The following is a 26041-nucleotide window of genomic DNA, read 5'->3' on the forward strand; positions in this document are numbered from 1 at the left end:
ACCCCACATAACTTCATTGCATGCTTTAGAAAAGTTTATATGCCACAGTAAAAAGTGAATGTAGCCAGGCGCTGGTGGCTGACGCCTGTAATCCTAGTTACTCAGGAGGCTGAGATCTGAGGATTGTGGTTCAAAGCCAGTCCAGGCAGGAAAAGCCATGAAACTCTGATCTCCAATTAACCACCAGAAAACTGGAAGTGGCTCTGTGGCTCAAGTGGTAGAGCACTTGCTTTGAGCTGAAGAGCAGAGGGACAGCACCCTGGCCCAGAGTTCAAGCCCCACGACCGACCCCCCAAAAAAGTGAATGTAGGGTTAGGAATTACTGAAGTGATGGGACAATGAACAAATGATATTATCTTGTTGAAATATTATCATATTTCAATCTATGTTTTAAGGAAACAGATTTAACATCTTCTTGCTGCTGATATTTCGTTAACTCAACCAATGAAATCACACTATTTAAGACAGTAACTATGACTTATGAATATATTCATTGTCTAATTAGAAGGTTCCCAGTTATTTGTATATGCTTAAATATAGTTAACTGAATGTTTATCATAGAATTTTAAATGTTATTTATTTCTATGAATTCTAGGACAACTTGTCCCATCCTGTGACTTAAAAAATGCCTTCTGTTCTGTAATCACATTATTAAAAATATATTTGCTAAACTATAATGCATAATATCCTGACACAGTTCTTAAAAGACCAAGAGTGCCTTTTCAATTAAAGAATATACAGGGGGCTGGTGCCAGTGGCTCACACCTGTAATCCTAGCTCCTCAGGAGGCTGAGATCTGAGAATCACGGTTCAAAGCCAGCTCAGGCAGGAAAAGTCCATGAGACTCTTATCTGCAATAAACCACTAAAAAACTGGAAGTGGCACTGTGGTCAAGCAGTAGAGCGCTGGTCTTGAGCTGAAGAGTGCCCAAGCCCAGAGTTCAAGCCTCACGACCCCCCCCCACACACACACAAAAGAATATACTGGGGGCTGGGTGCCAGTGGCTCATTCATGTAATCCTAGCTATTCGGGAGGCTGAGATATGAGAATCACAGTTCAAAATCAGCCCAGCCAGGAAAGTACTTGATACTCTTATCTCCAATTAAACACCAAAAGAGTTGCAAGTGGAGCTGTGGCTCAAGTGATTGAATGATAGTCTTGAGCAAAAAAGCTCAGAGATAAAGACTAAGCCCTAAGTTCAAATCCCAGGACCAGCCCTAAGTTCAAATCCCAGGACCAGCATACACACACACAACACACACACAACACAACACACACACACACACACACACACACACACACACACACACACACACACACACACACACACACACCGATAATATACTGGAGGAAAGTTAGCTCAAGTTTATTATCTTATTAGTATTAATAGGTGTTATTTCAAAGGGCACTGTGAGAATTCTGTGGGGATCATAAAATCTTGAAATAATTTGCTTTGCAATTTCAATCTCCTTTTATAAAAATATTAAATATTCTTAAATTTAATTGGGAAATTACAGAAAATGTAAACATAATTAGTCTAACTTGCTCTGTTTTGTAATAACATATTAAAGGGCAACGAATTAATTAATACATCTAGGAGGGTGAATAATTGGTCTAATTATCTTGAGGTTTTGTTTTTTTTACTGTATGAAGCAAATTATGAAGTGAAGCTGAGAAAAAAATCTGAAAAGTCACACTATATGTATCTATGTACATACCACATTGAAACTTCTTTGTTCCTTAACATACATTAACAAAACCTTTTTGGCCACCCAGTATGTTTAAGAAGTTCTCCTGCTTATAAACATGGAGGTCTAAAGACTATTTTTGCAATCTGCCTTTTAACTAGAGCTCAGACAGCAAGGCTTCTCCAGTATTTTGCATGATCAGAGTTGGCATGCAGAATTAGTGATGAGAACAGAGTACTATTAGGGCACTCTCTGGGGCAAGGCAGCAGTGAGTGGTTGTGGAAACCAGGTCCTTTGGCAGTACTGGCAGGTACTGTGATGGCTCCTGAATCCAGAGCAATGGGCTAGGTGGTGCTATGTTCCATATCTGGCCCATGTTGCCCTGAAGTATTGTGCTCACTGAGCCAGTTTTGTGATTCCTGACTGTATGGCCCAATCCCCTGAATCTGATTTTCTCAGAATCCTGAAGTCACTAACGAAACTCTCATTAAATAAATTTCTTTTTAAATAAACACAAAAAATCTGAAAAGTTGCATTCATTTGCATGTGTGTGTACACATGTGTGTGTATGTGTGCTGATACAAGGGCTTGAACTAAGGGCAGCCTTGGACACTGTTCCTTAGCTTTTTTCACTCAAGGCTGGTACTCTACTACTTGAGCTGAAGTTTCACTTCCATCTCTTTGCAGATTAATTGGGAGATAAGAGTCTCATAGATTCAAAATGTGATCCTCAGATCTCAGCCTTCTGAGTAGCTAGGATTACAGGTGTGAGCCACTGGTACTTAGCTAAAAAGTTAAATCTTGATAGTTTATGACTGCTCTGAATAACAGCTTGTTTAATCTGGTAACGTATGGTTGGCTATGGTTACTTTTAAGAGAATACTATAGATGAATTTTGAAGGTTCTTTTTCCAATCAGTAGCTCTCACTTTATTTCATGACAAGTAAATAAAGTTTATAAAGTAAGTTGTAAACTATTTCTGGTTATGCAAGAAATGCGGCTTTGAGCACAGCACTGGGAGCTGAGGAAACTATAGAAAAGGCCATAGTAAGGACTCACGAAAAATCTGTTAGAAGAAACAAGCGTTTTCCAACAGATTTGCTGGCAGAATGCAGGTGCCAAGAAAACTACAAGTCGAGGCCAAAATGGGGAAGGAAAAGGTCTATATCAACATCATCATCACTGAACATATCAATTTCAGCAAGTCCATCACTACTGGACATCTAATCTACAAATGTGGTGGCATAGAGAAGTTCAAGAAGGAGGCTGCTGAGATGAGAAACAGCTCCTTCAAGTATCCCTGGGTCTTCGATAAATGGAAGGCTGAGCGTGAGTGTGATATCGCCATTGGCATCTCTCTGTAGAAATTTGAGACCAGCAAGTATATGACCACCATTGATGCCCCAGGCACAGACACTTTATCAAGAACATGATGACAGGCATATCCCAGGCTGACTATGCTGCTCTGATTGTTGCTGCTGGTGTTGGTGAATGTGAAGTTCATATCTCCAAGAATGGGCAAACTGGTGAGCATGGCCTTCTGTTTTATACACTGAGTATGAAACAGCTCATGGTCAATGTTAACAAAATGGATTCCACTGAACTACTATACAGCCAGAGGAGATACAAGGAAATCACTAAGGAAATCAGCACCTACAGTAAGAAAATTGGCTACAACCCTGACAGAGTAGCATTTGTGCAAATTTCTGGTTGCAATGGTGACAATATGCGGGAGCCAAGTTCCAATATGCCTTGGTTCAAGGGATGGGAAGTCACCCGTAAGGATGGCAGTGCCAGTGGAACCACCTTGCTAGAGGCTTTGGTTTGCATCTTGCCACCAACTCGTCCCACTGACAAGCCTTTGTACCTACTCCTTCAGGATGCTTACAAAATTGGTGGTATTGGAACCACCCGTGTGGGCCAAGGGAAGACTGGTGCTCCCAAACCTGGCTTGGTGGTCACCTTTGCTCCTGCCAATGTCACAACGAAGTGAATTGTGTAGAAATGCATCATGAAGCTTTGAGTGAAGCTCTTCCAGGAGACAATGTGGGATTCGATGTCAAGGACATGTTTGCTGTAGCAATGTTGCTGGTGACAGCAAGAATGATCCAACCAAACAAGCAGCTGGCTTCACTACTCAGGTGATCATATTGAACCATCCAGGCCAAATCAATGCTGGCTATGCCCCTGTGCTGGCATTGCTTGAAAGATTGCTGAGCTGAAAGATAAGATTGACTGCTATTCTGGTAAGAAGCTGGAAGATGATCCTAAGTTCCTGAAGTCTGGTGATGCTCTCATCATTGGTATAGTTCCAGACAAACCTATGTGTGTGAAGAGCCTCTCTGACTCTCCTACTCTGGGTCATTTTGTTGTTCATGATGTAAAACAGGCAGTTGCTGTGGGTGTCATCAAAGCTGTGGACAAGAAGCCTACAGAAGCTGGAAAAGTCACCAAGTTTTCCCAGAAAGCTCAGAAGGCTAAATAAATATTATTCCTAACACCTGCCACTTCAATCTTAACCAGTGGTAAAACAGTCTCAGAATTGTTGGTCTCAATTAGCCATTTAAGTTTAATAGTATAAGACTGGTACAGTATGACACTTTGTAAAGCCCTCTGAAGGAAAGGAAAATACTTTGGGGATCCTTTTTTTTTTTGGTGTGGCAGTTTTAAGTTAATAGTTTTTCTTTGTAAATCAGTACTTTTTAATGGAAACAACATGACCAAAATTGTGCTATGGAATTTTGAGGCCCATTAAAACAAAGTTTAATGAGAAAAAAAGAAGACAAAACAAAAGAAAATGGCAGACTTATATAACTCTTTGTTTGTGCTGGCCTGGGTGCTATCTCTGGGCTTTTTTTTTTTTTTTTTTTTTTTACTTAAGGCTTAATAGTGTTTTATCACTTGAGCCACAGCTCCACATCTGGCTTTTTGGTGGTTAATTGGAGATAGAAGTCTCATGGCCTTTCCTGCCTGGACTGGCTTTGAATTGTGATTCTCAGATCTCAGCCTCCTGAGTAGTTATAATTAAAGGTGGGAGCCACCAGTGCCTTGGACAAAAATTTTTTTTAAATACCTGGACTTGTAATTTCAAATAATTCATAAAGTCGTAACTGCTTAGGAATCATAACTGGGCAAATCCAGTGACTTCCATTTTTTTCTTGTTTCTTCTTTTATTTTCTCAGGATAATTACTTGCAATCACTGTGGCCAATACTCCTGAGTTTCAACTGGAAATTATCTTTATATTATTAACATTTTTAGTTGATTCCAAGTTTTATTTGGCTGATATTCTAATCAAAACATATTTAATTAGCTTAGTATGTTTGTTCTTCCTAAATTGTACCAACGTTTGAATAATAATATTATCACTAGTAATATTCTAAAGACCAAAGAGATAACATCTGTTCCCTTTAAAGCAATAGCTTACAAAGTTATAGATCCTCATGCAAATGGATTGCTTCTACTTCCAACAAAAAGTTGGATGATAACTTAGATTAACCAAAGGGGGTGGAGAGAGACTCATGATGGTGCACAGAACTTCAATGAATGTTTTTACATAACAAATTTGGTATTTAAATTACACATTCCCTTCACAACACCCTTACTTTAGCTAAACATATTTGTACTAAACATATTTGAAAACTGAAAACTGTTAGATTTTTTTAGTCATCCAAGAAAATATATGTTTGGTATAGCTTTGGTAATGTAAAACTCTAGGCAGTCTCAACTATATCAATAAGCTATTACACATTTATGTCAGAGTGATTAGAATATAATTTAAAACAACGAATGTTCTTGAATATTAGCACAGCAAAAAAAATCTCTGACATTTTAACATAAAACACAATTGAAGTTTTAATATAAAACACAATTGAAGTTTTTTGCTGCCTCTGTATAATGTTGGCCTCTTTATGCTACCATACAATTTTTCCATTAAATATTTTATACTTACTGGTATAAGAGTCATAGACTTTTAATCAACTGGGGAAATATTTTCTTACCTATTTTCTTCCTGATCCTCATACATCCGTCTCCTAGCATCCTGCCTCTTCACATAAGTGTATATCAGAAGTGGTACTCAACTCTTTGGTGGTTCTAGGTGACAGACTAAAATCAGTGTTGTGATGATGTAGTACTAAGGTTACTGGGCAACCAAGTAATGGTTAATTTTGTAAATTTAAGTGTATTACTTAATATTAGAACAATTAGGTTTGCATATTATTCTTTACAATCATTATAGACATCTTATTTTGTTATTTATTTTTACCAACCTATAATTAAACTATATGAGTAAACCTGAAGTTTAAAAAAATAGCATTAATTTACAGTTAAATATCAGAATACTAATGATTAAACAAGATCTGTATCTGGGCACTATTCTAAATCACTATCATCATGTTGAACAATGACTATATAAAATGAGAAACTGTCTACATTATATAATACTATTAATGACAGGACTTCTGTTTTTATTAAAATGACAGGAATACAAATAGTAAATCAGCAAAATACAATGGCATTCAGGCTCTAATAGAAACATTAAATCAACCAAAGCCTATGGGAAGAAAAGAGATTAAGTAGATTTTAAGGAAAGGAAAAGAAAAGAACATCAATCAACTTTCTGTATTACAGACAGCTGCTATAAGCAAATAATAAATAAAATGGCAATTAAGTTGATTGCAGTACTTTAATATTTTAAAGAAAACTTCTTAAAAATACAAATTTTTAAAGATCTTACATTCTTGACAGATATATCATCACCTACCTTTCTAAAAATAGAAGTAAACACAATTGTAGAAAATGCATGTTAATTAGTTTTAGAATGGTACAATAGTACAGATTTAAAACCCTGACACACTCCTCTTTCTGCTGCTTTGAAGTCAGACTGTGGCATGGAATTTATGTCAGGTTGGTTCCAAAATGCAATATTGGGTCCCAGGCCAGTGTTGTCAAACTGCCTATTTTGGCACAATTTCTCAGGCCATGAAAACATAAATCACAAAGAAAAAATTTAACCAACCAGTAATTTGAGATACCAAGAAAGTAAAGGAAATCAGTTTTGTAAAAACACTTTTCCCTCTTTTTTTTTAAGCTTCTTTATTTACTCCGGATAGTTAACAAAACAGTGTTCAATAGTGAAGTAAGCAGATTTTACACTCACTATTACTGTATGGATAGAAGAGCCATATGCATTTTTGTTTGTATATGTCATCTCAGATCACTGCAATATGGCACATGAGAACAGATTCAGAAGCACAAAATTAATAAAATTTAACACCGTCAAGCATTCAAAAGATAAATGCAATCATATAGCAAAAAAAAAAATCCGTCTGTAACTTTGACCTTTCCAAGGATGTGAAGAATCTTACTACATGTCAGAAGTCTCTATAGCAAAGATTCCTATAAGAGAAAAAAAATAATGCTGTTTAACCTATTTAACCCATCATGTGTTAAAATGCATTCTAGAATTACTTTGGCAAAACTTAAGATTGGGGTTTTTTTTTTGGCTAGCCATCATGCCATATACCTGTAATCTCAACATTTGGGAGACAGAGGCAGAAGGACTGTGTGTTCAAGGAATCATATGGTGAGTTTAAAGATAGCCTGAACTACATAGTGAGACCATGAATTTTTTTTTTCTCTCCCAGCTCCATGGAATGCTTTTTTTCCTTTTTTTATGCTGGTCATGGGGCTTGAACTCAGGGCCTGAGCACTGTTCCTGAGCATTTTTGTCCAAGGCTAGTGTTCTGCCACTTAAACCACAGCATCACTTCTGTCTTTTTTATGTTAATTGTAGACAGGCATATCATAGACATTCCTGCCTGGGCTGCCACTAGCACCTGATCATGGAATATTATTTAACAATAAAAAAGAATAGACTGTTGATCTGTATAAAAAAACTTGGATGGGCATAATGAGTATTACGTTGAATAAAAAAATCTCAAAAGGTTCCAGTCTGAAATGGAATTACCATTTCATTTATATAACATCCTTAAAATGATATAATTCTAGCAGTAGAAAAGACATTGGATGATAGCCAATAGGGGAAGGGAAAAAGACCACAATTATAACTAGTTATAAGTGAGTCTTTTAGTTCTGATGTAACAATTCAGTATCTTTGCTACTGCTAAAATGCCACACACACGTACACACACACAAATATGCACATGTGAAAAAAGAACATCAGTGACTTTTACACACTATCAGTCATAAGAATACCAATTACCAATTTATTGGTTTGTAAGATTTACTATTTAGAAGTTGAGGAAAGGATGTCTGAAACTCTGTAGTTTAGGAACTATCTCCAGGGTTATAATCATTTAAAAAATCATTTGGGCACATCCATACAATGATTTGAAGTACTATTCAGCAATTAAAAGGAACATTCAAGAACTAATCCTGCAACAATCTGGATAAATCTTAACATGTTATGCTTAATGGAAGTCAGGTACCAGAGGCGCACACAAACACACACACACACACACACACACACACACACACACACACACACACGAGAGAGAGAGAGAGAGAGAGAGAGAGAGAGAGATAGATAGATAGATAGATAGATAGATAGATAGATAGATAGATAGATAGATCACTATCAACTTAGAAAAGAAAAATTAGAAGTACAAGAAATAGAATAGTGGTTAAGAAAAGTAAATTAAACTTATTGCCTATTGCAGATGATGGGTAGCTGTCAAAGGGCAGTATCTAAAACTGACAGTAAAAAATTAAGGGCAGTAAGGGCATATTACTAAATGAAAGGAAACAACTAAAAGAAAGTAAAAATCTTTCCAAACATCGCAAGTAATTTACTGAAAATCAAAGAAGACTAATCAAATGGACACACAGAAAATATTGCAAGATGCTGACAGTAGTAGTAATATACTACAGCCAAACATAAGTCATATCAATAACGTGAAGGATTTTAACTTGCCTATTAAAAATATGTTAAAATGGCTTATACAGGAGAATGAGATCTGAAAATCATGGATGTGAAGCCAACCCAGGCAGCAAAGTCCATAAGACACTTATCACCAATTCACCACCACAAAGACAGAGTAGCGCTGTGGCTCAAGTGGTAGCTCGCTAGCCTTGAATGGAAAATTTCAGGGAACAGTACCCAGGCCCAAGTTCAAGCTCTGGGACACATATGGACACACACACACACACACACACACACACACACACACACACACACACACACACACACACACACACACACACACACACACACACACACACACACACACACACACACACACACACACACACACACCTTATGTAGCAAAACTCAAATCCATATCTTATAAAAAAAGGTATATTTAAAATGCAGGAATTCACAAAGCTAAGTAAAGGTAAATGGAGACAATAAGAAAACAGGAGTGTGAACTCTAACATCATAGTACCAAACAAAAATGTGAATGGATCTGAAAATGATACTTTATGAAAACTCTGGTCCATAATAAAGGATGTCTACCAGACTATCTATCTATGCAATAAACACAAAAGCAGGCTACTTATATAGAATTTTATAGAAACAAAAAGTAAAAATTACTCCTAATAGGAGATTTTAAAACATTACTTTCAGTACAAAAAGGTCAAGTATAAAATAATTAAGCACTGATATAAAAGTAAAGTTTTCATAATAAAAGTAAAGTTTTCCAATATCTACTGGATACTATACCTTCGTAAGAAAGAATGTACATTCCCAAGTGTATGTTAATTATTCATAATTATTCATAAAAGGTCATTTAGTAAAACCTAAAGAATATTATAAGTTTTATACAATACAAATGCTAATGATAATAACCACAGTTCAATAATGTCAGAAATTAAAAATGAAACAAAAGAATAAAAACCCTTCTTCCTAGAAATTAAGTGCTTTTCTATCATCACTATGGAAAAAGTGAACATAAAAACAAATTTTAAAAATTCAGGAAAATAATAATGATACATATCCAAATCTGTGGAATACATTTTAAATAGTAATAAAAAAACACAACCTCAAAATATCTACATCAATAACACCTATATCAATAAAATCAATAAACTATCAATAAAATAAAATGTGACAATAAATGAACTTCCAAACACAAAAGCTAGTGGAAAACTTGAATTAATTAAAAACACAGGAAACATCTTTCATCGCTAATATTCACTAGACACAATGATCATCGGTATTTATATGGAGAGAGAATATGAACAATTAAGACTATTCCCTCTGAAGGTGCTTAGTGGTAGAGAGCTTGCCTAGCATGCATGAAGCCCTGGGTTTGATTCCCCAGTACAACATACACAGAAAAAGCTGGAAGGGTGCTGTGGCTCAAGTGGTAGAATGCTAGTATTGAGCAAAAGAACCTCAGGGACAGCGCCTAGGCTTTGAGTTCAAGCCCCAAGACTTAGAAAAAAAAAAATCTATCTCCTTGGTACATCACCTTAACAATAAAATTAAAATTTAAAAATATCTGTTATAAAAAACTGCTAAAGAACTGTGGAATCACTTTAGGAGTATAAAAATGTGTGTATCCTTGATTTTTTAAAAAATTGAACTTATTGATGGTTTTTAAAAACGCAGCAATATTGAAAGTAAAATAAAATCAAGCTCTATGACCATAAAAAAAGAAACACACAATAAATAACAAAAAGAAAGTATATTACAATAAAAAGATCAAAACTAGTCATTGAAAATTCCAATATTTTGAAGCAATGAACGGAGTAAACAAACCATACTACCTTATGTAATCAAGAAAAAAGTATGTGGCGGGGGAAAGTACATGATACAAATAAGACATGAAAAGAAGGATATGATCATTGATACAGAAGAAATTTGAAAAGTTCTAAGATTCTATACTTTCAAATAGATTTAAAACAGGGTGAAATGAGTACATTTTGGCCAATGAAAGTAAAAATAGCTTAAAAAGATAGATTCCATGTCTATGATATTCTTAGCAGGGGATCTCACTAGCCCAATAGCTAGGTACACAGGACCAGGTATAATGTAGAGTATCGACATGAACTCCAAGGATTAGAAACAGAGGCTCTTATTATGTCCTGTATGCAGTTTTTCTTTTTTTTTCCTGTTTTAGTTTTCTGTACCCTTTGCCTTGTATAAGTTTATCTGATCCATGGAAAGGAAAGGGAATCACAGAAACAGCAGCAGGACAAAGGATGAACTAATGCAACAATGGTACTCACTAGACACTATGTTGGGGGGGGGGTAGGGAAGGGTAAGCAGAAATAAGAAAATGAGGGAGGGGGTAACTGTGTTTAAAAAGAAATGCACTAATTACCTTATTTTACTTTACCTTACTCATTACCCCCATTCATCAGCTTTACAATAAAGATACTTTGTAAAAAGATAGATTCCCAGAGAATAAACATAAAATTATCTAGGAAATACTCAGACAAAAAATATAACAAAAGCTATGTGGTTTAACAAGTGAATTCAACCAAATCTTTAATGCTCAGATAGTTCCAACATGGTTTCAAAAGCTGACAAAATATAATTGAAGACATAAAAATAGGGTTGAGGAGATATCTTTACAGATGACATGTCAGTACACCTAGAAAAACCTAGAAAATAAAAGACAAAACATAATGACATCCAGGAACTGGGGACTCAAACCTGTAATTCTAGCTACTCAGAGGCTGAGATATGAGGATCACAGTTCGAAGCCAACCCAGGCAGAAAAGTCCATGTCAGACCCTTATCTCCAATAAACACTCCACTCAAGTGGAGCTGTGGCTCAATGGTAGAGCACGATCCTTGAGCACAAAGAAGCTCAGTGACAGCACCCAGGCCCTGAGTTCAAGCCCCAGGACCAGGAAAAAAAAAAAACTTAACAACAAAATAAAATAATTTAGCAAAGTAGCAGCATAGAAAATGTAATACACAAAAATAATATTTTTCACTTAGCATCATGTTATATGGTCATATGTACAAAGCTTTTGACCTTTTCTGCTTGTCCTAGACATATACTTGTTATTGCAGATAAGGGAAACCATGGGAACTATGTTTCTTTGGGCCTGGCTTACTTCACTTAATATAATTTTTTCTAAGTCTTTCCATTTCCTAACAAATGGGGCGATGTCATTCTGATGGAGACATAGAAGTCATATATATATATATATATATATATATATATATATATATATATATATATATATATATTTATATCACGTTTTCTTGATCCATTCATCTACTGAGGGCAAGATAGGGACACAAGAGGTTTTGTCTTTCTTGCTGTTGTTTCTAATGTATTTATAATGTAGTATGTGATTTTTTTGTTTCTTTTGTATGTTCTTCCCCCATGGTACAACCCCTGTTTTCACTGTATTTGATTCCAGTGCCCTGCATCTTGTATATACATTTTTGTAATTTGGGAAAGGGAAGGGAAATAACAAAATGCTGACATAAGGATATAGGTTGACCCATTGTAGCAATAAGCTATACAAGACACTATGTTGAAAACGAACTTTACAACTTGTGGGGGGGGGGGGAGTTGGGGAGGTGGGATGGGAAAAGATGGTAGGGAAAAACAAAGGAGGAGGTAACAATGCTCGATAGGAAATATACTCATTACCTTATTCATGTAACTGTAACCCCTCTGTACAGTATCTTTACAATAAAAATATATACTAAAAAATAAATAGTACTTTTGAAGATATAATGAATGGAATCAACATTTACAATAACCAACAGCTACAATAGAATAACCTTAACAAAGAATGTCCAAAACCAATGTAAATAAAAACGCAAGAAATTCCTGAACGAACAAAATGACAACGCCTCTTCTTGATTAGGATGTCCCTATATTATCAAGATATCAGTTCTCCCTTATTTAATTTGTAAACTCAATGTGATCCTAAGAAAAATTTCAAATGGTTTTCAAAATGTTACTAGACAAGATGACCCTAAAATTCACATGGAAATATAAACTCAAAAAATACAGGAAGAGGTCTTAGGCAGCACATGCCCATTGCTGTCCTAGGACTGGCATGCAGCTGATTGTAAATATCAAAAACTTCTGTGATTTTTATGGTTAAAGCCATTGTCAGCTTGTTAGATGGAAGAATTTACATAATAGAAACTAATTGCTACAGATGGGGCTTCTCTCCTCCTCTTTTGTAGAACCTATATACCAGTATACTATTGGGCAATAGTTCTATAAAAGTAAACCTTTGAAGTTTAAAATAGTGTAGGAACATGCACATGAATAGGCAGCACAGAAAGTTCAGAAAGAGACTTGAATCACTGGGACAGAGGTTTATAAATAAATTATTTTGGGACCACTGGATAATCCTTTGGAAAAAAAACAGATCTCCAATCCATACACAAACTATTAGTGAACCTGACATCTAAACATGACAAGTAAAACTATACTTGTATTCCTAGCTATTAGGGAAACAGAAATAGATTTAAAGTCAGCCTGGGCAAAAAGTTTATGGAACTCCATCTCAACCAATAAAAAGGTAGGTGTGATGGTATGTGCCTGTTATTCTAACTACAGTGAGAAACATAAAGTATGAGGATTGCTGTCCATGCTGGCCAGGAAGGCCATAAAGGCCTTCCTTGGTTGGGAGCATGGTACAAGCAGTTTAAGCTCTATCTAACAAGGACAAGGCTAGGAGTTCACACCCCAGTTCCACTAAAAATAAATAAATAAAACTATGTAACAGAGGAAAACGCTGGTGAATATTATCTGGGTATACAGATTTTCTAACTATGAATATACATCCATATTATTCAAGAAAAATGTTTTAAAATTTGACTTCATAAAAATAAAAACATTTATATAGAAAAAACAATCACAAGTACAATTAAAATTAAAAATGACAAACTTGTAGTATGTATCACTGATAAGGGGATAATCTCCAACATTTATTTTTTAATTTATCAAAAAGATAAAAAATCCATTAGTAAAAGAAATGGGTAATGCAGAAAAATATTTTTAAATAAGTCATTAAGCCTATTAAAAGATACTTGAATCATAGCAACAGAAACTCAAAACTACATTGAAATACCATTTCTCATCCATCATGTCAAAAATTCAAAGTCTAACAATATAGTACTCTGCTGGTAAGGCTAACAAGAAACAGACACTCATACACTGAAAGGAGTGTAATAAAGGTACCACATGTATGGGGGAGATTTAACACTACTTAAGTATACATATAAATACATCTGTATTTGACCAAGAAATCCCATGTCTAGGAATTTCTTCTGAAGATACTTCTCTAGTTATATGAAAACATATATGCAAATTATCCATGACAGCCTTGTTTCTTAGTAGAAATTATTGTAAATTATATGTACGTCCAGCTATAAAAGATTGGTTGCAAAACTATGGTACATTCAAAAAATAGAGTATTAAGTAGTCCTAAAAAAGGAATAAAGAAAAACTCCATGAATCAATATGAAAGAAGATGTTAAGGGAACACTGTTAAATGTTGAGTGTTTTACATCTGTAAACCTGCTAGTTATTCAGAACGTTGTAATGGGATTGTGGTTTGAGGTCACTTGGAGCAAAATGTTTGCAAGACTTCTCAAACAAAAGCTGGGTGCAGTAGAGGAGGCTTATCATCTCAACTATGATGGGAAACATAAAATATGAGGATAGAGATCAAGGCACATACTCTAGCAAAAAGCAAAATCTTATCTTAACCAATTCAAAAAATGGGCTGGTACTGTGTTGTATCAGTACAACACCTGCCTAGCAAATAAGAGGCCCTGATTGCAAGCCCCGGTGAAACAAAAAAAGAACCATACATAGCATCCAATTTCCATGAAAAAGGAAAAATAAGGACTATATATACTTTACTATAAAAATGATTACAAAGGAATGGCCTAGAGGAGAATGGAGGGCATACAAGCAAAGATGACATTTTTGTAAGTACTAATTTTTAATGAAATTTGACTTTTAAAAGCATGATAGTCTATATATTCAAAAATGAACTTAAGGTATAAATTAAAACGAGAAAAAGATGTGCCAGTGGCTCACAACCTGTAATCCTAGCAACTCAAAAAAAAAAAAAAAAAGCTGAGATCTGAAGACTGAAGAGTCTATGAGACTCTTACCTCCAATTGCCCAGCACAAAAAGCCAAAAGTGGTGCTGTAACTCAAGTGGTAAAGTGCTAGCCGTAAGCGAGAAAGCTCAGAAACAGCACTGTGGCCCTGAGTTTAAGCCCCATGATAGGCACAAAAGAAAAAGAAAAAAATGCAAAATGAAACAACTTAGTCTAATGTTATTTTGAATGCATATAACCATAACCACAATAGAAGGGAAAAATATTTTAGTAATATTTGAACTCAGTATTTGACTGTCTCTGTTTCTCTCTCTCTCTCTATGCCTATTACATACATACAGTTCTTTGGCAAGGTAGTATATGGGAGTAGGAATAAAGGATTGCAGACTGATCGTGAACTTCAAAGTCAAGTTAGTCTGTTTACTGTAGTGACACTGATACCTTCTTGAGCTAAGTAAATGAGCAAATTACATTGATGAGAAAACATCAATGTAGTGAATGTGTTGGTGTTGAACTAGGGTTCTCACGATAGAAGAAAGAAGTAAGACTTTTGAGGGTGCTTTGAAATCAGAGGTATTGATTGTGCATGTATGTGTCTGCATGTAGAGGGAAGGGGATCTGCAGGAGAGTGAGTGCAGGAGACAGCACCTGTGTATATGATCAAAACAATGGGAAACAATTTAACAATAAGTCTAAGTAAATGACATTTATTTTTGTAACTTCATGCAAATTTTAAATTATTTTTAAGTAAAAGGTTTTTTTACAAAATTCATACAGACATGTGACATTGAAATAATTTAATTATTGAAATCTTTATTTTTATATCCACACATCCCGGCAATCATGTTTAAACATGTTTCCTTACTTGCTCCAATAATCACTGGGTATATTACTACATATTCTCAAGAGAACAGATCCTTGAGCGGACTTACTCTTCTAGTGATCGGTCTAGTCCTCGGTCAGGAGATCGATGGTGAGCACGTTCTGGTGAATGACATTTTGAATTTGGCTTCATTGAACTCATATGATAAGCATTACTTGAGTAATTTTGGCGGCGAAGTTCTTGGACAGCTCTTTCCCTAAAGCAAAATGGTGATGTTTTAAATTTTCATATTCACTCATATTAATAAAACTGTCACATTATTGCAGCTCAGTATATACTTTAAAAATCCATCATGAGATAACCAAAACCTATTGTAGAGCTGGATGTGGTAATGTGCACTTGTAATATATATTAGCACTTGGGAGACTACTTTAGGAGGATTACAAATTTGAGGCCTGCCTTGGCTACAAAGTGAGACGTGTCTCAAAAGATAAACAAAAAAGCCCAAATAGAACCTATTTTTACCTTGGCTTTCTAGGCCAAATATTACATAGAGATAAACTTACCTTTCAAAGCGTTCTGTCCCTAACTGTCTTTTAGTAATGTCTAAATCCGCTTCCAATTGTGTTACCACATTTCTGAACTGGGCCACATCTCTACTCTGGATGGCCCTGTGTAAATGAAGATAATAATGGTAGTTAATTAAACTCAAAATATGGCTGCGACTCCTAGAGTATATTAAACTATGTTGACAATGGTTTCTCAGCTGTATCCAAGTCACACTGTGATTTTTATAGACAGGTTTATTTTACATGTATTAAATATGTAAACTAGTTTTAAAAACTTAAGTAAAACTAGTCTTATTCAATTAAACATTTTGTTTTAATTTCTCTATGTATAGTGAAGTATTGTATTATCTAGCTATATTATCTACTTAGTGCAAATAATTTTTAGAAGTACCTTGAAGTATTGCATATATGTTCATCATTACTATGATCAAATTAACACTGGAATATGGTCTGTTTTATTCATTCAATTGAGTGCTTTCTACTTAAGATGGACTTTAATATACAACATTACAAACATAAAAACTCTGCAGTTTAACAGGATTTTCCTTAGGCCTAAGCAATGCTTCAAAAACCCTGTGATAGTCACATCATGACGATAGTGACAGATGAATGCTCCTTGAACAGAACATTCTATGCTCTTTGCTAGCTTTTAGGATGTCAGTACAGACTGCTGAAATATAAATGTGAAAGATTAAGAAAAATTTATTATGCTTGCTAGTTTTAAGTAATGGTACTTACCAGCCAGTCTAAATACAGAGTGTACCACTTGAGGTGGGAAATTTCCTCCTACCAGCTTGAGAAATGAGGCTCACATAACTGGTCGAAGGTATCAAAATAGCTCTGCTACAGTAACTGAAAAAAATGACTCAGTCATATCTGCCAGCACCAGTGATCAACTTTTGATGGAAACAGGCTCTGGTTTTGTGGTACTTGCTAACCTAGGGCTTCTAGGAGCTGTTGAATGCTGAGACCATGTGTTCTCTATTCCTAGGTCTTAGGTCCTAGGGTAGTGGCTTACTGAAAGCATGCCATAGATGGGGCAGATAAGAACACACGCTAAGGATTCCCATTAGTTTTTGTTAGAGGTGATCAAGTTTAATAAAAGAAAGTTTTATTGACTATCCAGGCAGACATTTTACCCCAAATCTCCAGTCAAGGTCTTCTCCAAATAAAGTGCTAAGGGACAGTGTTGCTACAGATTATTGAAAAAGCCAGAATCAATGTTCTAGGAAATGTTTAGTATTTCTTCAGAATTTTCAGCGCTCTTTCAAGTATCAAGTATATATTTATAGGTACATAAGGGAATATTATGTGGCAAATGGAAAGGCTAAGATAGCAATAGTAGATGGTTCACAAATATACAAATTCTTGTTTCCCAGTGCCTAATTCTTTCTACTCTGCTTATATTTCTTAAAAGCAATTATTTTAGATTGGACATCCTATCATACACTAAATCCTACAGGAAACAATCAGCAGCATTATTAAAGTTAAATATCTTAAAAAGGAAAAAATAATAGATAATACTATATCTTAGGCAAATCACAATACTTCTGTACTTCAGTTTAATTAATGGCAAATTATGGGGACTAAAATCTCTAGATTCAAGCTTTAGAATTCAAATAATTTATTCTAATAATAATAATAATTATATTCTAATAATCCATAAAGTATCAAAAACTTAAGTATTACTTTATGTTATTATATTGCTAGCCAACTCACATTTTATTTTCTGCCAAGCAAAGGTGCTCTTTAAGAAGCTGAATTTCAGATTCTTTTTCTTGAAGTGCTATCTGAGACTGATATTCTTTGTCTCGATTGGCCACCAGCAAAGCTTCTAGATTCTGCATGGAGATTCTCTCATTTGTCATTTGACTCCTGAGGAGTTCTATTTCAGAACGAGCAGAATCTAACTCATTCTCCATCTATATAACAATAGAAAGACATCTATACTTATTTCCATTCATTCACTTAACTGACATATATTATCAAGGACTTATAAATTTTTGTAGTATGTTATAAACAGACAGTCACTTTTAATATCTGAATTTGAAATTATGTTCTCTCCTTAGCAAATACATATACTACATTTATTATCCAATGCAACTTTCACATCCTCTGATCATCAGAAAAGTTATTAATTCATCAACTTCACATGCAATCAATTTCAATTTCCAGTTTTGATGTTTCTTTGTGGATTTCTATACAACTGATATAATATCTGTGGTTCTCACTTTCAGTAAAGGGGCTATAAGCCTGTACTGTATAGATATAGAACATACAGAACAGATTTATATTCCCTCTCTTGCTTAGACCTGCAGAGAACTTTTCTTTTTGAAGATTATCATGAGCCAAAACTATGTACTGAAAGCCAAATATTTCTCTTAAAGAAGAATATTGATATTCAGAAAACACTATAAGAAATTGTTCCTTATCCCATAATAAATCATGTACTAAAAATGAAATGTATGATTTATCCAATAGAGCACAAACTAGGCCACACCAAAGCTACCAGCACAACCATGTTTAATGCAGCATTATTTACCCTAGCCAAAATATAGAATCAGCATAGACGCCCTTTGAAAATGTAGTATATATACACAATAGAATTCTACTTGTACCATTTGTAAGGAAATGGAAAAACTTGGAAAAAAGTTTATTAAGCTCAGTAAGCCAGACCCAAAGAAACACAGGTTGCATGGTTTCCACTATCTGTGGGAGCTAGAATGTGCCTATAAATCTGTAAGTACACACACTAGGTGGTATGCAAGTGGTTACAAATGAATTAACTGAAGTATAATAAACTCTATGGAGAGTTCAAATAATATAATTCTTTTTAAGGAAAACTAAGTCAAAAACCAACAAAATGCCATGAAAATGAGTACTTGTGCAAGAGGGGAGGGTCGGGCCAAGGTAAGAGGGGTAGAAGAATGAAGAGGAGAAAAAGGGAGAATGCAGGCAAGAATTCATTGTATATACCACAGAATTGAGAAAAATAAGGGGTGGGTCAAAGGGCAGTGAAGATGGTAAAAGAATGACTAATCTAGATGCAGTGTATATATGAACTGCTTTGCTAAATGGCAAAAAAATTCAATGTATAACCTAAAATTATGGCAACTCCTTTGTACAAATACTTAAAGATAATAAAAATATTCAAAAAAGATAGTCTTAACATTCCAGTGATATTAATAAAAATAAGATTACTAGGAGGGAATGCCAAGTACAGCTGTAAAAAGATAGGGGAAAAACATTTTGAGCTAGACATAATGCAGGCTGAAGAATTGCCTCTACAAAGCCTTCTTAGTAAAACTTTTATTCCAATTTATATGTCAACACTGGAAGATCTTTTAGGTCAGAAGCCTATATATTTTGAATGTTATATTTTCAGTGGCAGGCATTCTATCAGGCACAAAGTGGATACAATTAACTCAATTATAATTTTTTAAAACTTAGTAAATAGAGATTAAAAGCATATCATTAGCCAGGAGCCAGTGGCTCACACCTGTATTCCTAGCTACTCAGGAGGCTGAGACTTGAAAATAGTGATTCTTAGCCAGCCTGGGCAGAAAATTATGTGTTTATCTCCAATAAACTACTCAGGAAAAGCCAGAAGTGGTGTTGTGCTTCAAGTGGTAGAGCACTAGCCTTGGACACAAAGAGGCTCAGAGCAGTGTCCATGCCCTGAGTTCAAGCCCCAGGACCATCAATAAAAAACAAACAAACAAAAAAAGGAATACCATTATAATTTTAGCTGAATAACCTCTGACCTCATTGTACTCTGCTGACTGCTATGTCAACAAGCTTTATAATTCTACTAATAAAAAGTCGCTGCAAACTGTATACATTCAAGGAACAATTTTCATGTTCTTTAATTTCTTGGAACATAGTGTCATATATTTACTCCTTATATTTTAAGAATAAAATCTAATAAAAATCTAAAACATAACAGATAAAACCTTAAATTGAAAGAAATGGCTTGCTATACTATTTTATAAAGAATTGTTCTGTGGTATGGTAGTAATATTATAGAAATAGCAATTTGTGAATGTTTTAGTAAGGATTTATTTTAGCATGATAAGATTAAAGTACAGAAAAATAGAGAAACTCTTCCTGCTCTCCGTAGAAAAAATGGGAGTTAGATACCTCTAGCAACAGCAATTCTTTATAGAAGTTTTGTAAAATGTATTACGTACCATTTCTATTTCTTGATCTTTAGCAACCAGCTGCCGATTCAGAAGCTCTTTGCTTGAGTCAAGTTTAATACAGAGTTCCCTTGTGGAAGACAAATCTGCAAGTGCAGATACTTTTTCAAACTGAACCTTTTGAAGCTCTTCTTCCATCTTCACAACAGATTTATGTAAGGTTGAAATCTGGGACTTGTAAGACCTTTCTGCATTTAAGTGCTATAAGGACAAAACATTTGATAAATATACGTATATATAATTTTTTAAAACTACAACATGGAACATAAAGTGGGGCAAACCTTAAAAAAAATACTAATTCACTTAGACCATAGGAAGACCATAGAAAATACTGGTGGTGACTCTATGTTATGAAACCCTCTAGAAATGATACATTCAGGTTTAAGGTTTCTTTACATAAAATTTATGAGCAAGGTGGTCACCTAGCTAGCCATTAAAAATATTCTTAGGAGGAAACCTTTCCTACTTGAAAGTTTCCAGGCCCAAAACTAACTGAGATATAATTCATGTTTGGATTACAGTTCTATTTTCAATTTTAACCATTCAGCAATATAAATGTTGGCAAATACAAAATGTTAGCCACTGCTTCATTCATAGGACCCATTTGTTTTGTTCTCATCTTATATGTTGATATCAATCACAGTATCATAAAATGAGGGCTGATAATTCTCTAACACTAATATTTCTGAGGGAAAGGGAAAGGCAAAAGTTATTTTTGTTTGTAAGAAATATTCTCAGCCTAAAACTCTATGCTCAAATAAACTAATTTTCAAGATTGAAGAAGGAATTAGTCTTGAAGGTAATTCAAAGTCATTTTTAGACACAGATTGAGAAAATGAATTGTAGAGTTTTGTTTAAAGAAAGTTCTTTATAAAAAAAAAGAAATTAATTGAGTGGGGAGCGGGGTAAGGATGGGAAGGGATGGGAAGGGGAAACAAAGGAGGAGGCTACAATGCTTGATAAGAAATGTACTCATTATCTTGCCCATGTAATTGTAACCCCTCTGTACAGTATTTTCACAATAAAAAAAAGAAAAAAGAAAAAAAAAAGAAATTAAACTTGGAAGGAATAGAATGCAAGTCACAATGATGAAGGACTGGGGCATGTCTCACAAGGTAGAGTATTTGCCTAGCAAGCTTGAAGCCTTGAGTTCAAACCCCAGTACTACTAAAAACAAAGGAAGGAAGGAAGGAAAGATAGTGAGAAAGAAAAGAAAGAAAGAAAAAAAAGAAAGAAAGAACGAAAGAAAGAAAGAAAGAAAGAAAAGGAAGGAAGGAAGGAAGGAAGAAAGGAAGGAAAGAAAGAAGGAAGGAAGGAAGGAAGGAAGGAAGGAAGGAAGGAAGGAAGGAAGGAAGGAAGGAAGGAAGGAAACAGAGGAAAAAGAGGAAGGAAGGAAGGAAGGAAGGAGGGAGGGAGAAATGGAGGAAAAGAAAAGAAAAAAGAAGTAATGAAGAGTAAAGATTTTGTAAACATATGGGTAGATACAGTTAAGTATTGACCAAATGAACCATAATAATGAATTGTTTGGGGAAATACAAAAAGACAAGCTGAAACTAAAGAAGTATAAAAACAATTACATGAAAGATTAGTGTATGTGTGACAGTGAAAGAGCAAGAAAGTATGTGGGATAGGGAGCTGAGTGTTCATTGTTTAAATATTCTTAGACATTATTTAGAAGGAGAGTTGGTGATATTAACAATAGACTTTGTTAAATATACATTACAGGAATAAATATAAAATATGTAACTTCCAAACCTAAGAGCAGTGGTGGATAGAGGTAAAAAAAAAACTATAATAAGTAGAAAACATGAAATAAATAGGAAAGTATTTAATCTAAATGTACTAATAATATAAATAAATACAAATGATTAAGCTTATCAGTTAATAAATATTATTGGATTGGATTTTTAAGTCATGTTATATGATGCTTATTCGAGACAAACAGCTGGGAGCAAAGAAATTTTTAAAAAAACATATATCATGCTTCTGTTTCCACAACAGTATAAATGGGATAGAACATATCCTCTCATCATTAAAAAAAAAACAATCCTGGCTTAAGCTACTTTCAGAGGCTGAACAAAAATCAGTTGTCATGTTTGAGAGAAGAAAAAGAACCAAGGACAATCCCTATGATCACCCAGCTTTCTGTCTGGAGAAACTTTCCAGTCCATTGTTTAGGGAGGGAAATTCCAATCAGAGTACAGTGATTTTGCCAAGGTGTGTCAGCTGAGAGTTTCATAAATATAAAGAATCTATACCCACACACACACACACGATCCCCAGAATGCACGTAATAGTTGTCTTGAGTCTGCTGAATACTAAGACATGAATGTCTATGGGCAAACTCCTGAAGACTGGGTTAAGAACATACATGGAGGGACTGGGAAGGTGGCTCAGTGGTAGAGTGCTTGCCTTACATGCATGAGGCATGGGTTTGATTCCTCAGCACCACCTAAGCAGTAAAAGCTGGAAGTGGCACTGTGGCTCAAGTGGTAGAACGCTAAGCTTGAGCTGAAGAGCTGAGGGACAGCGCCCAGGCCCAGAGTTCAAGCCCCACAACCAGCAAAAAAAAAAAAAAAAAAAAAAAAAAAAAAAAAAAATATATATATATATATATATATATATATATATATATATATATATATATATATATATATATATGGAGCTCTATGATAAACAGTTACACAGTTTGAATCTGTGAGAATAGTGAGTCCTTAATGGACACCTTCAGCAGTGTTCTTTTTATAGATGCCTCAGAAAGGCCAGACTTAAACTGAAAAGCTAAACCACTTGTATAGGAAAGGCTACTTAAGACCTGACCCATCAAGGTTTAAGAACAATCTTAAAGGGAGCAGTTGGGCTAGGCATTGGTGTATCATGCCTGTAATCCTAACTTCTCAGAAAGCTGAGATCCAAGAATCATGTTTCAAAGGAGGTCTAGGCAGGAAAGTCTGTGAGACTCATCTCCAATATTAAGCACCAAAAAAGCCAGAAGTCAAGCTGTGGCCCAGAGGGCCACAGAGGTACACAGTATTAGTTTTAAGTGAAAAAACTCAGATACCGTGCACTAGGCTCTGAGTTCAAACCTCAGTAATTGGGGAGAAAAATTCTAGACATATAAACTTGAGGAAAAACATGCCCCATGATCAGAACAAAAAGCCAGTGTAAACATGCAAAAATAAGAGATGTCATAGTATTGGAAGATAAAGCCTTACGAGCAAATATCCAGATTAGAGGGAATAAAGGTCTGAATTCCATGTTTCTATAAACAAAAATATAGACAAAATACAAGAGGAAAAGCTTTCAAATAACAGTAGTGCTGGGCATTCGTGCTGGGCACTCATGGCTCTTGCCTGTAATCCCAGCTACTGGGAGGCTGAGATCTGAGCATCACAATCCACAGCCAGCCTAGGCAGGAAAGTCCTTAAGACTCTTATCTTCAATAAACTTCTAAAAAGTCAGAACTGGAGCTGTGGCTGAAGTGGTAGTGTGCCAGCCTTGAGCAAAAATGCTCAGAGACAGCACCCAGGCCCTGAGCTTGGGCCTCAGGACCAGCACAAAAACAAAAACAAATAACAGATAGAAAATAGCACAGAATATGATCATCACAAAAAGGAAGGTAAACCCCAAGTAACAGAATGTCTTGCCTAGTTGTAAATTCTGGATGAAAATTTAGGAAGTAGGAATCAAAATACAGTCCAATGATCTCACTTTGATTAAGAGACAAGAATCAAATTTTAGGAAAGCTCAAATTTTAGACTAGAATTTCTAAAGAGCAGCGGAGAGAAGGAAGACATGCAGAGAATAATGCCAAAAGTCTGTATACTCGTAAGTAAAATTCTCTAAGGCCATGCAAAAGAAACAAAACATTTCCTAGCAAAGAAAAAATTCAGAAAAACTATAAGACAGGCAACTCCCACATTTCATGTAGGAACAGAAATCATTTAATATCTCATCAGCCAGAATGTGTATATTTTGAACACTGTATTGAAAATGTAAAGCATTTGACAGAGATGCAAAGAAATTCCATACCCCTTAGCAGTGAGGATAAATTAAACTCTAAAATAAAAAAACATTTTAAGCTTGTTTTATTTTTATACTTTTTTATTGTAAAGATACTGTACAATGAACCCCAAGATAGAGACACAAGAGGTTTTTATCTTTTTTGCCGTTGTTTTTAATGTACTTATAATACACTATGTGATTCTTTTGTATGTTCTTCCCCCATGGTATAACCTTTACTGTATTTGATTCCAGTGCCCTGCATCATGTATATACATTTTCTAATTTGGGGAGGGGACAGGAAATAACAAAATGCTGAAGTAAGGATACAGGTTGATCCATTGTAGCAATGAGATGTACAAGACACTATGTTGAAAATGAACTTTACAACTTCCATGAGGGGGTAGGGAGGAGTAGGGAAGGTAGGGAGAGAAGGAATGGTAACAATGCTCCAGCATAAAATAAATAACATTCTTAAGGAGCTTAAAAATGATCAAAAAGATTGCATGAAACTTGTGGGCAGTGACAGAAGGGGAAAACTGAGAAAGAACAAAGGAAGGGTCCAAACAGAAATGTACTCATTACCTGACTTACAAAACAATAACCCCTCTGAACATCACCCTTATAATAACAATTAAAAATTTAAAAAGATTCCATGACTAGCAAAAAATTTAACTGCTTGGCAGGATAAAATATAATAGTTTAAAAACCCACCACTTAAAATTAACAATGTCTAAAATCTAATCAGAGATTAACTGGATATGCTCAAAACTAGGAATATGGGATTAATAACTAAGAAAAAAATCAGTCAATAGACACAAAAGCAAATATTATAGAGATGATAGAATTAGCAAACAAGGACACTAAAATAGCTATTATAAATATGCTCAATAACATCAAGAATTAAAATATAAAAATAATAAAAGAAAATGGAAAGACATTAAAAATAACCAAGTACAATTTTTGGAGATAAAGAAGGTAGTATCATAAATGAATACCATACTGAATGATGTCAATTGTAAATTAGATTAAAAAGAGATAACTATGCAAAATGAAACCACACATATACACAAAACCCACTGGGGGTGGGGGGACAGATAGAGCTTTTAGTAATTTGTGGAACACTATTGAGTGATCTTAGTACTAGTACTTTGAATTGAAGCAAGAATTCATTGTAAATACCACAGAATTGATGAAAGTAAAGGAAGGGGCGGGCCAAAGAGAGGTGAAGATGTTGAAGTGATAACATAGATCCAGGTGCATTGTATATATAAATTGCCTTGTTAAATGGCAAAGAAATTCATTGCATAACCTAAAACTTAAGAAAAGTGAAGGAAGGGGTGGATTGGGAGGGGTGGGTGAGAATGTTTAAATAAACTGTTTTGTCAAATGGCAACTCCTTTGTGCAACTACTTAAAGATACTAAAAACAGTAAGAAGAAAGAAATACAAGCCAAATATATATTTGAATTTGATAAAAATTTATAACCCTAAGGAACCATCAGAGTAACCTCTATAAAAGAATTTTAGAGATATGTATACCATTAATTTAAAAGCTTCAATGAAGTGGAAAAAACGTTATAAAAAAGCACAAACTATTGAAACTGACACAAGACACAATTAACTGAATAACCTATAACAACAAAGAGGCTGATTAGCCATTTTGAAAATTCCCACAAAGAGCAGGTCTAGATTGCTTTACTGGCAAATTCTATCAGACCTTTAAAAAATC

General features: G+C 34.8%; 1 protein-coding gene and 1 pseudogene across 9 annotated transcripts in view; one reads left to right on the forward strand and one right to left on the reverse strand.

Annotated features, from left to right (window-relative positions):
• The window catches only part of LOC138804301 (elongation factor 1-alpha 1 pseudogene), a 35947-nt pseudogene extending 31463 nt beyond the window's left edge, over positions 1 to 4484 (forward strand).
• A 1923-nt stretch (positions 4485 to 6407) lies between these two features.
• Positions 6408 to 26041, reverse strand: part of Tsga10 (testis specific 10) — a 113626-nt gene continuing 93992 nt past the window's right edge. For 5 of the 9 annotated variants that reach the window (XM_069988514.1, XM_069988511.1, XM_069988505.1 and 2 more), the window contains 5 exons: positions 20300 to 20509; positions 17829 to 18031; positions 16107 to 16211; positions 15650 to 15796; positions 6411 to 7087 (listed from right to left, as the gene is read on the reverse strand). In XM_069988514.1, coding sequence (XP_069844615.1) covers positions 7063 to 7087; positions 15650 to 15796; positions 16107 to 16211; positions 17829 to 18031; positions 20300 to 20509 — 690 coding nt within the window. In that variant the 3' untranslated portion in view covers positions 6411 to 7062. Of the gene's footprint in view, positions 7088 to 11145; positions 11264 to 15505; positions 15797 to 16106; positions 16212 to 17828; positions 18032 to 20299; positions 20510 to 26041 lie in introns of those variants that run through there. The other 4 variants (XM_069988513.1, XM_069988512.1, XM_069988509.1 and 1 more) reach the window with 3 other exon arrangements.

This window comes from Dipodomys merriami, unplaced genomic scaffold, assembly GCF_024711535.1.
Source record: "Dipodomys merriami isolate MVZ:Mamm:240054 unplaced genomic scaffold, mDipMer1.0.p SCAF_36, whole genome shotgun sequence".
Classification (NCBI taxonomy): Eukaryota; Metazoa; Chordata; class Mammalia; order Rodentia; family Heteromyidae; genus Dipodomys; species Dipodomys merriami.